The sequence below is a fragment of the Monodon monoceros genome, unplaced genomic scaffold (assembly GCF_005190385.1).
Source record: "Monodon monoceros isolate NGI ecotype Baffin Bay Population unplaced genomic scaffold, NGI_Narwhal_1 Super_Scaffold_2, whole genome shotgun sequence".
In the NCBI taxonomy this organism is placed as follows: Eukaryota; Metazoa; Chordata; class Mammalia; order Artiodactyla; family Monodontidae; genus Monodon; species Monodon monoceros.
Window position 1 is genome coordinate 2503225 of NW_021703776.1, and position 16023 is coordinate 2519247.

The following is a 16023-nucleotide window of genomic DNA, read 5'->3' on the forward strand; positions in this document are numbered from 1 at the left end:
GAGAGAGGGAGAGTTTGTGTGCAGGGGCGGCCCCTCAATGCCTCTCCTGCTGTTGGTCTGGTTACTCCGATGATGACTTAGCATCGCTTACAAAATCGGGGGTTGCCCTGGCTGTTGCAGCATCCCCGGGATCACTGTGGGGGGGGGGCAGCTGTGGAGGCCCCTCTTACCTTCCTCAGGCTGCAGGTGCCGCTGTGCCCACGGATGGCTGCCAGCAGGGCTGAGCGCTCGCTGTCTGTCTCTGTGTAGGACGGTTTCTTCGGACCTCCCTCTGAGCCGGGTTCTGGAGTCTAGAATATTTATTAACTATGTCAACACATGTCACTCAGGAGACGGGGGAATGCTGACGGTAAGGTAGTGCAGAGAAAACCCATAGTTATCAGTTCAGACCTACAGGGTCAGTTTCACAGTCTCTGTCTGTTAGAAGGTAAAATTATCAGGTTGAGATTCTGGATTGACCTCACACTATACAAAAATCCAAGGTTATATATTTGGGGTAGTACAGGATGATCGCCCCTGAATGTCCTATCCCTCCTGTTACTGGTCCTAGCTTTCCTGAGCAGATATGTGCCTTTAAGTCCTGCAGACCTGGATGAGAGGCCTGGGCCCCCACTAGCTGGCAGGGTGACCCCCAGTTTTCTCAATGGCACAATGGAGGACACAGGTCCCAATCATCAGTGTTGGTGTAGCTATTAAATAACATTTGCAGGATGATAAATGCCTACATGGGGGCAGGTGTGGTAAAACTGTCCCCAAGGTTACTGGAGAATGACAGCCCACCACTGCTGAAAACGCAGGGTGATGGGGATCCCAGCCTGACCCTCCATCTACCCCTCCAGGCTCAAGGACCAGTTATGGATGATCCCCCCGCCCCACCCCCCTCCTCTCCACTCCCCTGCGACCAGGCAAGGGCTATGTATTGGCGACATCTTTCCCCAGGGCAGTCAAGAGCCTTAAAGGCAGTGTGGACGAGCCCAAACCCATCAGTTTTGGCCCCTTAATGGTTCTATTCAAACAACTCTGTAGGCAAGGAGACAGAAATGCAGGTAAAATTAAACCTGTGCATTCACCCGCATCCCTAGCCCGGCACTCCTTCCTCCGATGCCACCTTAAAGTCTGTGTCTGGGTGGGTGTGGGGAAGGGCCCATCCCTGAGGCAGGAGCCCGCTGATGACTTCACCTTGCGAAGCCTGTCCTTCCCTCCCGCCGAGTGGATGGCCTCCATCAGGGCGCTGTGCAGGGATGTGTCTTTCGGGGCTGGCCTCTGGACCACGGGTCTGAATTTCTTCTTTGGCCCAAAGATACTGGCTGGCAGGGTACCATCGGCTTCAGGTACATCTGTGCTTGACAAACCCGGCTTTTCCTCCCATTCTGGGGGCTCCTGTTCAGCGTGGCTACTTGTATCAGACACTCTCGGAGAGTGGAGAGGCTCTTTGTGGACGGAGACCCACCTGGAGCCATTCACCAGGGCACTGCCTGGAGTCTCATCACCTCCCGAGCGAGCAGGTGGGGGGCTCGTGCCGGCTGGCTGGCACTTGGGATCAGATGCCGAGCTGGTCCTGTGTTTCCTTGGGCTTTGCTTTCCACTGAGACCACAGCTCTGTCCCACGGAAGCCTGACCCCTCTGGGCAGCTGTGATTAGTGGTCCATGGGAAGTTCTGTGGATGCCAGTGGGACCGTCTTGAGTAGATAGCTTCCCATAAGGGCTGCTGATTTGCCCTCCGGGATGCGCTCCTGCTGCCGATGCGTCCCCACTGTGACGCACGCCTGTCTCTGGGTACAGGCTGGGGGTGGTACCATCCTCCACCGTGGGAGGTCGTCCAGGTGGGTCTGGCTCTTCACATGTCTTCTGGGCATTATCAGGCTTCCTCCCTACGTCAGTGTGGACTTTCGGGGTCCCTATCCGCTTGGCAATGGCAGAGGCCACGTACTGGCTGGATGTCCTTCTCTGAGGTCTGAGAAACGGGGCGTCTGCGGCGTTCGCTGCTGGCGCTTCCAGGGCACAAGCAGCTGCTCGGAGTGGCCAGCTTCTGCCCTCCTCCAGAGGTCTCCCATCTTCTGGGTTGGGGGACCGGGGCCGGGGCAAGGTCGCTTTGGGGTCTGGGGAAGCGGGCTCTGCTCTGAGTCTGCTTTCTTGAGGTTGCAGATTCGTGGGCGTAGTGGGGGTAGAGGTCCTCTTGGCCCCCTCTGTGGGCCGGCCAGAGTGTTTTTCTATAGAGTTGGACCTCCAGAATTCTTTGACTTTTCCAATGGGCGGGGCTTCTGCTTCCAGAGTGGGCGACGTCGGGACTATGGTCCTGCCGGCATTCGTGTGGGGACTCACCAGGTTCCCTAGCTCGTCGATCTTGATGGCACCCGTGGAGAGGGATGCTCCCCGGTCATAACATTTCATCTCTGACTTTGGAGGGACGATTTTATACGTTGTGAGGCCATATTTAAGCCCGTAACTCCCCCCTGGGTGTTGGTCTCGATACCACGGCGGTAGTGTCCAGACGTCACTTTTATCATCTCCTTCCTTTTCCTTCCCTGGCTGCGCGCTCACCCTCCTGGTGGCCAGGGTCCTCCCGCCATGAGCAGAGCCGACCACCTTGCGTTCCTCCTTCGCATTCAGGTCGTGCGTGTGAAGCGCTGAAGCAGAAGTTGCCTTGGGCGCCATTTTACTGGGAGTCACATCCTTCCAGGTGTTGGTCGAGGCCACTATGACTTCTCTCCCAGGGTCCTGGGAAGGAGCCGGTAAGCCAGGCCCCGCCGCCCTCCTCTGCCCGTGCTGCTGGCTGTGCTCGGCCTGGCACGGCGGCAGCTGGGCCTTCTTGCTGGCTGTGCTCCCAGCATCGAAAGAGCCAGCGTTGTTGTTTCTGTTGGTAAATGCCACCGAGTCCACGGGATCATCGAGAACCTCCCCTATGAATGTCACCGGGATTGCCTCGGTATCGCCGTCGGGGATGTTGGTGCCTTGCGGGCAGCGACCGGACATGCTGTGTATGCAGTTGGTGAGGAAGCTCGAGTCGGTTTCATAGCTTTCTTCGATTTCTGCAAAGAAGCACAACACAGGTCACGGGTGGGCACCGCTCGGACAACTCCTATGCCCCTTATTCAGTGAAATTGCACCCCGACTTTGATTTCTCTGGGGTGCCTCTGGTGCAAGTTATTTAAAGTGTCATTTTGGGTTGTCATCTACACATGCCTGGAAGCAGTCTCAGCTTGCATGACTCAACAGAGGACCTGTCTGCCGATCTGTGATGCCTTGAGGTATCATAAAACATTTTGCCGGTATCTTCACTTACAGACTGATCTCTAAGTCCAAGCCCTCCATATACACCACCTCAGGGCAGGGTGGGAAGGTGGATTGGGGGGTTTTGACGTTCATCTTTTGCGCTTGTTCACCAGGAGCACCACAAGGTCTATGGGACAACTTGATCTTGCTTTGCTTGTTAAGAGGCAGATGACTGAGCCCCGAGCCCATCAGAATTAGCCCTAAAGGATGCAGTGAGCCCTGCGGGCAGAGCCAGAGGACACACGAAGGCTGAGTAAGGTTGCTCAGCCCTGTCAGCCCCATCTGAGGACGGAACACTGAAAACCAAGCCAGACAAAACTCCGGGCCAGCTCTGGAGTCTGTCTCCTTCTTCTTGTTTTGTTTTCTTTGAGGGCACAGCCAATATCTACTTCCTAGTTGATTTTCACTCTGTGCCTTCGTTTGAAAGATTTCCAGTTTTTACTGAGCTGATTTGCATCTGCTTCGGCCTTACACTATTATTTCTCCGATATATGCACAGAATCGCAGTGCTGTGGGATGCCCCACTCTAAGAGGGGTCCCTGTCAACACGCTGTGTTCTGTGTTTCCCTTTGAAAGTCAGCCCACATATTAGCAAGTAACAGGGTTGGAGGTTTAATAAACAGCCCTGTTTGCCTGTGTGGCACCCAGTGTTTCCCTAACTCATTTGAGGACTGGAGAACTTTTATTCTGTTCATGTGTATGGAAGACTTTTTAATGTGCAAAATCAGTATTACTCAGAGGAGGTTTCAAGCAGCTGCTCGGACCTTTCCTCGGGGCTGTTCAGCAGCCCAGACGCAAGGTCCCCTCCAGGGAGCTGTGCTCACCTGTGTGCTCAGCCCCCAGTCCCGGCCTTCCTCACACGGAGCTGCGTTCCCTCTGCAGACATCTTCCCCGTGTGATGCCATAAAGTTCAGCCAGAGAAGATAACCCTCAGAGCGCCGGCCACATGGGGCAAAGGTCCAAGCAGGAGCAGGCGCTGCTTACCTTCCAGCTCTTCGTCCAGTTCTGCAAGGGTTTTCTGGAACTGGCCGGTCATGAATAGGTCTTCATCCTCATGTGAGGCTGGAGCAACTCTTCCACTTCTAGGGAAGACCAAGCAGAAAGGGAGAGCATTCGTTTATCTCATTATTTATGTAATTCACTCTTTTCTGGAAATATCTGAAGAAGGTACAACTCATAGTCAAATTCTTGCAGTTCCAAAGGCATTGGACCACTGCTGCCCTTGGACCTACTGGGACGCAGATGGTGTGTGTGTGTGTGCGTGTGTGTGTGTGTGTGTGTGTGTGTGTGGTGCACAGTGAACACCACGACTAGAGCAAACCTCAGGGCAGCAGTGACACTGGTGACAGCCTCCCCAGCCCATCCCCCTCCCCAGGCCCCTCAGGGTTTTAACTGGATGGGGGAAAATGCCCACAGCGGGGGGCCACGCAGTGCCCTCCAGTGCCTCATGCAGCCTTCCCACGCGGGGACCTACTTGGGGCTTTTTTGCCCAGATCATCCTATGATAAACCTCACAAGCAGATAAAAAGCAGGTGAGGTCCTTATTGCAGCTTCACAGAGAGGCAACCGCGTGAGCTCAGGATGGCGCAGCCCAAGCTCACAGGGGTTCCAGAACCGGGGAGGACTGGCCACGTATGTATCCAGAGGTGCCGCGTGGTGCTGCCACCCGGGCATCCAGGGAGATGTCCCCCCATCCCCCCAAGGATAACTGGACCTTCCTTATCTGTGTCCCTGGACAGCTGCATCCACAAGACAACGGCTGCCAAAGCAATTTGAAAGCAGCCTTTGCAAAGGCTCTTGTCTCCGTTTTCTTGCTGTGCCAAGAACAGAGACACATATGGGGTGATTGTCACTCTTCAGTGAAAGCTGAAGGTCTTTCCCGCTGACCGTTAAAATCGAGGACCGATTTCCATCATTACTAATCAGGCCGAGATAATGATGCTTGAAATATGCTTTGTACCATCCTCACTTATGTAGCAAAGTTTGTGTTCTGATAAATGAGCCTTTCTTGCTTGGTGATCGTGTCCCTTTGGAGCCAGGAAGTGGCTTCCAGACCCGTCTCAGCTAATGTCCTCTGACACGGCAAACAAAGAGCGTTGGCCGAGATCTGTGTGGCTGTGGACCAACTAACAACGACCACGGGAGGCTCAAGGCTGCGTTTCCTGTTGCTTTTGCCCCAAGACTTAATTGAATGCATTTACTAAACTTGTGTTTTTCTCTTTCATGGAATGTGGTGGTTTAAATAAATCTCATTTAAATATTCAATAAAGTGTACGGCAGAGAAAAAAATGGAAAGGGCTCTATAAAACAGCGTTTGAAATGGAAAACAGAGCACTTTTCAAATGCTGCCTCCTACTTTAAGTTGTTTAAAGTCCAGCCAAACAAAATTATGTCTATACTTTTCCTTCAAAGTATTTGCCTTTCCTTCAAAGTATGCAAAATCACACTGTTCCATGGGAACAGAATGATATTAATAAGAATTAAAAACTATAGCACAGGGAACTATACTCAGTATTTTGTAACAACCAATAAGGGAAAAGAATCTGAAAAAGAATATATATATACACATATATATATGTGTATGCATATATATACATATTCACTTAGTTGTATACCTGAAATTAATACAACATGGTAAATCAACTATACTTCAATAAAAACTAAACTAAACTAAAATAATGCACCCTTTGGAGAAAAAGAATTAAAAAGTAATTTAGAAGTTCCACTGATGATATTATTTCATAAAGCGTACACTGGAGAAAGAAGGTCACCCCAGACTGACGACAACTCCGTGAATCTGAGACTCTCAACTTGTTGCTCCTGGTGTTAACTGGAAAGCAACGGGAATGTGTACATCAAGAAGCAAAAGCATAGCTTTAACTCTGCAGGAACGTTGGTTCATTAGCCTCGCTTTTGATAATTTGCCTTGGGAAAATAATGCTATGGAAGGAAAAACATAAACACCAGCATGTTCATCATACTCATGGGGAGGTCTCTACAGCTTCCAGCAGCAGGGAGTCCCCCCCGTCACTGCATCCTACGACGACCATGCCATGTAGGTGGAAACACAGATCGCTGCTTAAGCCGGCATGTCACGTGAAGAAATCAAGACATGCAGCTCCACACAGGATGGTCACGATGATCGAAAAGTAACCTGTGTCTGTGGACAAGGGTGAGGCAGAAACCTAGGCACCATCGCCGACCAGTGTGATTTGTTGAAATGGATGGATTACGGCAAATATTTCATACTTTTTTTTTTTGAAGTATGCTCATTTTGGTACAAAGCAGCTTGATTGATAAGGCAATGTCTGAAATGGGCAACATCTAAAATGATCCTTTGGTCCTCTAATGAGTACTAATTCTTTTATGAAAAGCCATTTACATGTGTGTGATACCATGCCCAATACACGTGGCATGTTGCGTTTATAATTTTATTTTGTTCCTGAGTACCTAGCAATCCCTGAGATGACCCTAAACCAGTGTGCGACAATCCTAACTCCTCAAGGAGGCACTGCAGCAAGGCCTGAGCCAGCCCTTCCCCACGCTCCTCCCACCCATGCTCCGGCCTGAGCTGCCTGGTATGACCATCAGTGGCAAAGCCCCAAGCTCAGGGCTTCAGACCTGTTCTCCGCCTGCCCGTCTCACCTCCCGTCAGGCCCCCTGTGAAGTCCGGGGTCCCTACACCGCGTCCTCTGCCTTCCACCTGGCTCAGCCTGCCTGCCCGCCCCTTTCCTCCGTCTGCCTCTTGTACATGTCCCAGGTTTGTCCCAGATGCTCAGCTCCACACTCCACTGATACATCCCACCCACCTCTCACCTGGCTTTGCTCTTGACGCCCCAGGGTGGATCTGGTTCACCGGGGCCTTGCCTGTCCAGGAGGAGAGAGTGGACACACGACAGAAGCCACCGGCCTTGGGAGCGCTGTGGAGGGAGGAGCCCAGGTCCTTGGCCGGTGCTTTTCCCAAGGCTGTCGAGCACCTTCGGGGCGGGGCAAGGCCAGGCCTGTGGACCACTTGGCTTCTGCAGCCGGTGCCTCTCCTGATGCGGGATAGGACCCACCACACTCTGGATTCTGGGTGAATGGGTCATCTGGCAAAAGCCCCAACCAGTGTGATGTATGTATTATGCTTTCCAATGTACAGCTTCAGGAGGGGGAGACTTAGCAGAATTTGCTTTTCCTTCCTCACCCACCCCATCCACTTCTCCTCAAAGGGCTGCCGATGGATTACAGCTATTCCTCTCTCCCTGTAACAGCCAGCTGGAAGCACCTGGTCCCTGGGCTTGGAGGGCAGCTTCTGTGGGCTCAGCAAGAGGGCCCTCCTGCGTGCCCCTGAAGAATCACAGTTGGCCAGAAGCATTAGCACCTCTTTTTAGCTGAAAGTCAACTGCGCAGATGTTCCTTTCCCAGGCATCATTCCTTACGCCCAACACACACCCCACTCGAAGATAGACAGTTTCTTATGGACAGTTTGTTTTGGCTTAAGACCAAGGAAATGAAGGGCAAACAAGCAGCACAGGCATTCCGATACCAGCTGCACGTGTTGGAGAAACCTCACCGGGAGCCTTCCCTCCCACGGAGGGTCACTCTGCCAAGGCCACAGCCGCGGACAAGCCACTGCTGCCTAACGTCTGAGGCTCAGCCGGCCTCAAGCGGGAGTCTTCCCGGAAGTGGAGCAGCCTCAGGGGCGGGGTCTGGCGACGGCCCCACCCACTCCCATGGAAGACTAACAGCAGTCACGAGGAATCAGTACCTGGGCAAACAGGTGCTTTTTCATTTTTAAAAAAATTTTATATGAGAAAGAAGAAAGCACGGGCTGATTCTGCCCCATTCCAGCACATCAAGTCATTTTTCTTTTTGATGTGGCTAGGAAAGTTTCTTTAGGTAATTTACCCAGTCGCAGAAAACGAGCAAAGTCTGAGAGGAAAAAGATGTCCTTTTCAGGTTCAACGGCTGACAACAACCAAACCAACCCATGCGATTTCAAAACAGTTACTTGATAAACTAAAGGTAAGAAGCCTGGGAAAAGAGATGGCTGGTGACAGTAATATGTGCTTAACTTCCCCATTCCGTGTACAAATGGTCCTGTATTTATAAAGCTTCAGAGTTCTAGAACAACAGGGTCCAACAGAAATGTCATATGAGCTACACATGTAATTTAAAATCTTTTTGTAGTCACGTTAAAAAGGTAAAAAGTAAGCAAGATTATTTTTTCATTAAATAATGTTAATTTTCCTTAACTTTAATTAGTATACTCTAACTCAACATTTAACCCAAATTATTATCGTCATTTCCATATAATTAATATTAAAAAGTTCATTTTTTCATATGTTTGGTGCAATTGCACTCTCACAGCACATCTCAATTTGGGCTACCCATCCGGTGGGCTCAGGAGCCAAAGTTAGCTGGTGGCTACTGTACCTACAGCATAGTTCTCCAAGATCTTAATGTTTGTAAATACTCCTCTGTTAGTGCAGTTACAAAGTTTCAGGGTTCTGAAAGGTATTAAACGTTTCTAAATGCTCTTGTGGGCACAAAGTTCCTGTAGTTACAAAATTGCAGGGTTCTAGAAGGCATAAACTATTTCTAAATGTTTCTGTGGTCACAAAGTTCTCATAGTTACAAAGTTTCAGGATCTAGAATATATAAAATGTTTCTAAATGATGCTAGAGTCACAAAGTTCCTTCCTATAACTACAAAGCTGCAGAGGTCTAGAAGGTATAAAACATCTCTAAAGCTCCTAGCTCACAGAGCTCCTCTAGTTACAAAGTTCCAGGGCTGAAAAGCCAGGACCGGAGCCCAGCTCCTCCACCCATGACCTGCGCGTTCTCAGTTCCATAAGCGTCTTGAAATCCTCAGCCCTGCAGATAAGAGAGGCACAGCTTCTCGCTTCCACAGCCCTCACGTCCACCACTCATGGACAGGTGGGGGTGGAGAAGGAGCTTACGGATTGCCAGGCGGAAGGTGGGCAGGCAGCGGACAATACAGGGAGACGCCCTTCCCCTGGAGAAGCTACAGTTTCTGTCTTTTGAGGCTCTACACATGATTTCAGTGTGGTTCTACTGTTAAAAAAAAAAAACAGAGCCTGCAACCCACTTACCCAATCTGTCTCATTGACTCCTTACAGAATTTCTGCGGAACTAGTGTCCTCCAAAGGGATCCCAGGACTGCAAGCTTCACAGTACTGATCACACACAGTATGATACACAGATGGATAAGTTGCCTGATTGCAGCAAGATTGCCTTCAGGATCCGAGAGTTTAGAAATAGTGCTAGCCTCTCCCCCGCCTATCTATCGGTACACAAATATGATCATAGGTTCTTTTCAAACAGAGATGTTATAAATAGTTTAATGAGGCAGATGGTCAGAGGTAGACACAGGTTATAAGGATTTCCAACAAATCAAGTTTCTATCCTTCCTCAGGCAGTTTTAAATAAACAACATCAACAACAACAATAATAACACCAGCCATCAATTTCTGAAGGCTGGCAATATGTTAGGCACTGTTCTAGGGGGTGGTACTGCAGATCTCGATTGTACTGACGAGAAAGTAGAAGTGAGAGGTCAATCCCCCAAACTACAATGAGGTATCACCTCACACTAGTCAGAATGGACATCACCAGAAATTCTACAAATAACAAGTGCTGGAGAGGGTGTGGAGAAAAGGGAACCTTCCTGCCCTGTTAGTGACAATGTAAATTGGTGCAGCCATTGTGGAAAACAGTATGGAGGTTCCTTAAAAAAACTAAAAATAGAATTACCATATAATCCTGCAATCCCACTCCTGGGCATGTATCTGGAGAAAAACATAATTTGAAAAGATACATGCGCCCCTATGTTCATAGCAGCACTATTCACAATAGCTAAGACTTGGAAGCAACCTAAATGTCTGTTGATAGATGAATGGACAAAGAAGATGTGGTACATATAGACCATGGAATATTACTCAGCCACAAAAAGAAAATGAAATAATGCCATTTGTAGCAACATGGATGGACCTAGAGATTATCATGCTAAGTGAAGTTAGCCAGACAAAGATCTCAAGATATCACTTATAAGTGGAATCTAAGAAAAAAAATGATATAAATGAACTTATACGCAAAACAGAAATAGACCCAAAGATATAGAAAACAAACTTGTGGTTACCAAGATGGTAAAGGGGGGAGGGATAAATTAGGAGTTTGAGATTAACAGATACACTACTATATTTAAAACAGATAACCAACAAGGACCTACTATATAGAACAGAGAACTACACTCAATATTTTAATAATATTTTAATAGTAACCTATAAGGGAAAAGACTATGAAAAAGAATATATATATATATGTATGTGTATATATATATATATATATATATATATATATATATATATATATGGACTTCCCCTGTGGTGCAGCAGTTAAGAATCCCCCTGCCAATGTAGGGGACATGGGTTCGATCCCTGGTCCGGAAAGATCCCAGATGCTGTGGAGCAGCTAAGCCTGAGTGCCACAACTACTGAGCCTGTGCTCTAGAGCCCACGAACCACAACTACTGAGCCCACGTGCCACAGCAACTGAAGCCCACGCGTCTAGAGCCCGTGCTCTGCAACAAGAGAAGCCACGACAAAGAGAAGCACGTGCACCGAAACGAAGAGTAGCCGCTGCTCACCGCAACTAGAGAAAGCCCATGTGCAGGAACGAAGACCCAACTCAGCCAAAAATAAAATAAATTAATTAAAAAAAGAATATATATATATATATATATATATATATACATGAATCACTTTGCTGTGCACCTGAAACTAACACAACATTGTAAATCAACTATACTTCAATTTAAAAAAAAGAAGTGAGAGGTCAAGTCATTGGCCCAGGGCACCGTCACCAGCAATAGGCAGGGCAGATATGATGCCAGGCAGTCTTCACATCGTGCTGCTCTTTAAGTATTAGGAGAGTCGGCCTGGGTCATACACGAAGGAAAGATGCAGCTGGAAGGAGAACTTTCATGGGTGACACAGCTCCCACCCAGGGCAGGACTGTGTGGAAGCCACTCCTAGGTGTCCCCACCATGAGGGGCAATCCCCACATGGGCCGAATTCTTCCTGAAGGAGATTATTTACTGGCTGTGCTAAATTGAGAGGAAGACTCTTGGAACTGGATGTCCCACTTACAGGGTCAAGTTTGAATTGGGGGCATAGATTTATTTTGCAGTGAAAACTATAATTGGATCTAATCGAATGACTTGATGGAAAACATACCATTTTCAGATCACAGCACACAAAGCACACTCTAATCATTCCCAAGCCTTCACCCTTGCTCTCTTTAGAAGACTGGCATTTATCCTTGAGACTTTTCAATTCAAAATCTTGGCTGTCAGGGCATTCGATGGAGCCCAGCCAGCGCTGCCCTTGAGGAAGTTGGAGCCGTGGCAGCAAGGAGCAGAGCCTCCAAATTCAGTGCATGAGCAGGAGACGTGCACTTTGCCACTAGACCGAATAGTTTAAGAAAAACGCTTTCAGCTGAAGCCAACCCCACAGACGCTCTTTGGACAGGCTGCAGGAGCTCTGGTGCAAAGAGTCCTTGCCTCCAATTTGTCAAAGTGGGACCCCAGGAAATCCCAGCCAAAGAAGTCTGGATGAATTTGCTATCTGCAGAATAGCAGATGGCAGAGAGAGGAGAAACAGCCCAGCAAACTAGAACTTTACAGACTTTACAAACTGGGGTCTTTGCAGGTCACAAAGGTTCTTCAACTCTTCCCTCCAATACTGAATGAATCTCCGAGGATCAGAGCGGGGGCGATAGTACAGGGCACCCTGGCAAAGTTGAAAACCACAAACACTCCTTATTTCCCCTGGGAACTGGTGCCACAGTGGAGATTCTGCAAGCTGAGGGTGTCTGAGACTTTTGGGGACAGCTTCACCATCCGTCAGAACCCGTGTCCCATTTGGAGAGACCTAGCCATGCCCATCATGGCAAAGGGTAACTTATGCTCCCGAGTCTCTGGTGTCCGGCATTCCAAGGATGGAGAGGCCTCACTGTCACAGCCAGGTCCTGGATCATCACAGGAAGAACACCCCTCCTGGGAACACAAATGCCACCTTAGGATGAGCTGCAGAATCCAGGTGTCAGAATCAATGCTGGGCAGAGCCAGGAGGTAGATTCAGGGCCCGGTAGTAGGCACCAAGACCAGGGTACCAGCCCCTTCAAGTGGCCTCCCTTTCTAAATGTGGTCCAGGGGCATCCATCTCACGGCACAGGAAGGGAACAGCTGGCAGGCTGACTGAGTACACATCTGCCCTTGTCACCAGGCCTGTCCTCTCCTGGGACGGCAGGGTATCAGAAACCATGTTCTTTGTTACTGTTTCTCTCAATCACTGAGCTCGTGTGCCCCTGGGCAGTGTTCCGCTCCGGGGCCCTTTCCAGGTGGCCGAGGTCAAGACCACACCTCCATGAACAGAGGTGGGCTCTGCTCTCAGGACGTTTCAGCTTGATTCTGGGCTACCAACCCCCAAGCACGGGTTATCATCTCATTGAACTTGACCCTGGGCCAGTCTGGACACCTGCAGTCATCTGCTCCATTGTGGATCACACAAATTTTGCAGACTTGCTCTCTGGGCCAGGACCGGTCGGCCCCTGAAGACTGACCCAACCTTCCCCTTCCCCTTCAGGCTTTTTGCTGTCCCAACTCTCAATGCCCTATTCTCAGACAGGGCCTCAGAGCACATCACTGGAATGCACCATGTTCACCAGAAGCAGTGTATTCTCTCTCTCTCTATCCACGTATCTGAGGTGCGTATTTGTAAATGCCGTAAGTGTGACAGTGCAGAAGGGGGATGACCTAGGACAGCATCTCCCAAATGGTGCTCAGCGGAACGTTCATTCTAAAGGATATTAAGAGGCAGGCAGAGGGGAAAATTTACACATGTTGCTTTGCTGCAGAATTTGTAAGCGACTTTATACTCTCCTCTTCCAAGACAAGAATGTGGAACTTCCCAAATATATTGTGAAGTGATATTTTTCAAGAGATATATCCCAGGAGATACCCGAGTAATTGTAGCGATTCCAAAGTTGGCAAATGAGTGCGCAGAGGAGGACGGACCAAGGCATCCAGCCGTCAGTGGAGCGCACATCTGGGACTGGCCTGCCCAGCACGTAGATGTGTTTTGTTTGGCCCTGAAAGTCTGAATTGGTTGCCAAGATTTAAAATTTGGGAGGCCTAAATCTCTCAAATGGGGAGGGGACTGGATTCTGGATGGCAGGTGGGTCACAGCCCTTGATGAACCACCCATCCTCCCGGCTGCAACATAAGGGCCGTCTCCACGTGGGGACCTTGTCCATCTTTTCGTCTTTCCAGCTCCTGTCCCATCCTAGACCCAGTGCCCACCGCAGTGCATCAGTACCGTTTGTATCCAAGGAGGGAACTGAAATCAGGCTTCGGGGAACAATCTCTGCGTCTGCTACCTGCTTTCTAGTTCCCATCTTTGTTTCTTGCATCTGAATATTTTTCATATTCTAACTTGAAGACTATTCCTCCCATAAACAGAGTCTTTCCAAAACTGGAAATGCACCTGGTCGACAAACATATGGGGAAAGCTCAGCTTCAATGGGAATCAGAGAAAAAGAAATTAAAGCAATTAACACTTATAGCCTTTAAAAAAAAAAAAAACTGGGGAGACCTCACATAAAAATCTAGATTTCTGTCTTCTCTTCCAACACCGGCCACACTGGGTCTGTAAATCCCTCAGGGCAACAACCGTAAGGAAGCTGTGGGGCTGCCCTCTTTAGAGAAAACTTGTGCTTTGCCGCATGCTCTGTGGCCTCTGAGTTTGTAACCCCTGCTTTCCACAGTAGGCACGGATTTTAAGTAATCCTGAAATGTATTGAAAGTCATGCATTTGGACATAAAGATGTGATACACCATGCTGAAGCCTCTGAGTAAGTTTAATTGGTCAATGGAGACAACTCTTGTTGAGAAAGAAAAACCTACAGATATTCCATGAAAAATCATGGGCAGAGAGTTGATCCCATTTCTGAGGCAAATAATGGAACAGCACAGACAGGACTGAGGAGTTCAGCGATCATCTTCAACTTCCTTTGACTCTAAAGCCCAAAAAAGGCAAGTTGATGTGCCATGAAAATTCATGGTGCTCTGGTCCCTAAACTAACTGTGTGATCTAGTCAGTGGGTCCCACCCAATGGCTATTCAAGAGGCACTGAGCATGTGCACAGGTACCCAGTGGCTCCCACACCTGTGACAGGTAGGAGGCGTTATCTGCACAGATATAAGCAAAACTCGAGGCTCAGCAAAGTTAGGAGGACCCTCGAAGGCCAGGCAACGAGTTAGTGGTGGTGGGATCCCACATGGGTCGGTCAGGGCCCAGAGTCCCCTCCCTCCCCTCCACACTACTCTCAAATTCAGTGGCAGCCCAGAGACGAGGGCAGAAAAACATGACCTGCTCCCTGTTTGGATAAAGCGTCAGGTTCCAAGACCCCGTGATTATCCTGGCTGTGGCTGCAGACAACAGAACCATCCTTGAACAGAAATCAGCAAGATTTTACATCTGGTCAACACCAGCAAGATCCACTGGGACTTTTGTAGGAGCATCCCTGGGGCACTGAGGTAACACGTCTGATTAGTTTCAGATGTAGAGCTCAGGGTGTGCAACCCCAATGCAAACCAACTGAACAGATCTGAGGATTACCGTGAAGCTCCTTTCCTTTATGTTTAGGTGGACTCTGAAGGAAATGCCGTAGTTTTTCTCTGCAAACAGGCCAACCTCAGCTCAATGCACCCTGTTTGGGGCAGAGGCAAAACGGACCAATTGTCACCTTCTAATTTCCTGTCTAATAAAATATGAACTTGGTCTTGGAATTGTCCTTAAGATTGAAGAGCTGTACTTGAACATTATTAGAGGGTGTATACAACCACCTGGGGAAAGGCTCGTGATAAATTGTTAGCTAAAAATAAACCAAAATAAAATAGTATTGACACTACAATTACATTAACCAGACAGAGACTTGTGTGTTCATTTAGACAAAGCTGAAAAAAACATGAAAAATACAAAGGCATTCATTCATTTTGGTGATCAACTTATGCTTTTTTTAGAAAAAAAATCTACTTTATTTCTATTAACGTTTCTAAAACATTGTGTGACTGGTTCTTAAAATTATCTAAAAGGTAAGAAAAAGGAGATTATCACACTAAATGAAGTAAGCCAGACAGAGAAAGACCAACATCGTATGATATCACTTATATGTGGAATCTAAAAGAAGAAAAAAGATACAAATAAACTTATTTCCAAAACAGAAAGAGACTCACAGACATAGAAGACAAACTTATGTTTACCAAAGGGGAAAGGGAGGTGGGGGGAGGGATAAATTAGGATGTTGGGATTAACATGTACAGACCACTGTGTATAAAATAGATAAACAACAAGGACTTACTGTATAGTACAGGGAACTCTACTCAATATTTTGTAATAACCTATAAGCGAAAAGAATCTGAAAAAGAATAGATATATGTATGAATGAATCACCATGCTATACACCTGAAACTAACATGATATTGTAAATCAACTATACATCAACAGTAACAAAAACAAAGAAGGATGAGCTGCCAAGAATTAACCTGCCTTTCTAACTAAGAATGAAGAAAGGAATTATGACAGACTGGTTCTGGTGCAGAGACAGATTAACCAGTCTATGGAACGAGTGCAAGCAACAGACCGACGTGTATACGGAAACTGGACAGAGGACCAACGTGGAACTA

The 16023-nt window shown here is 48.3% G+C and overlaps 1 protein-coding gene across 7 annotated transcripts in view; it reads right to left on the reverse strand.

The window, feature by feature from the left end:
• The window catches only part of COBL (cordon-bleu WH2 repeat protein), a 257530-nt gene that overhangs the window by 11859 nt on the left and 229648 nt on the right, over positions 1-16023 (reverse strand). For all 7 annotated transcript variants that reach the window (XM_029234103.1, XM_029234100.1, XM_029234102.1 and 4 more), the window contains 3 exons: positions 4258-4355; positions 1180-3029; positions 171-290 (listed from right to left, as the gene is read on the reverse strand). In XM_029234103.1, the coding sequence (XP_029089936.1) occupies positions 171-290; positions 1180-3029; positions 4258-4355 (2068 nt within the window). The remainder of the gene's footprint in view (positions 1-170; positions 291-1179; positions 3030-4257; positions 4356-16023) is intronic.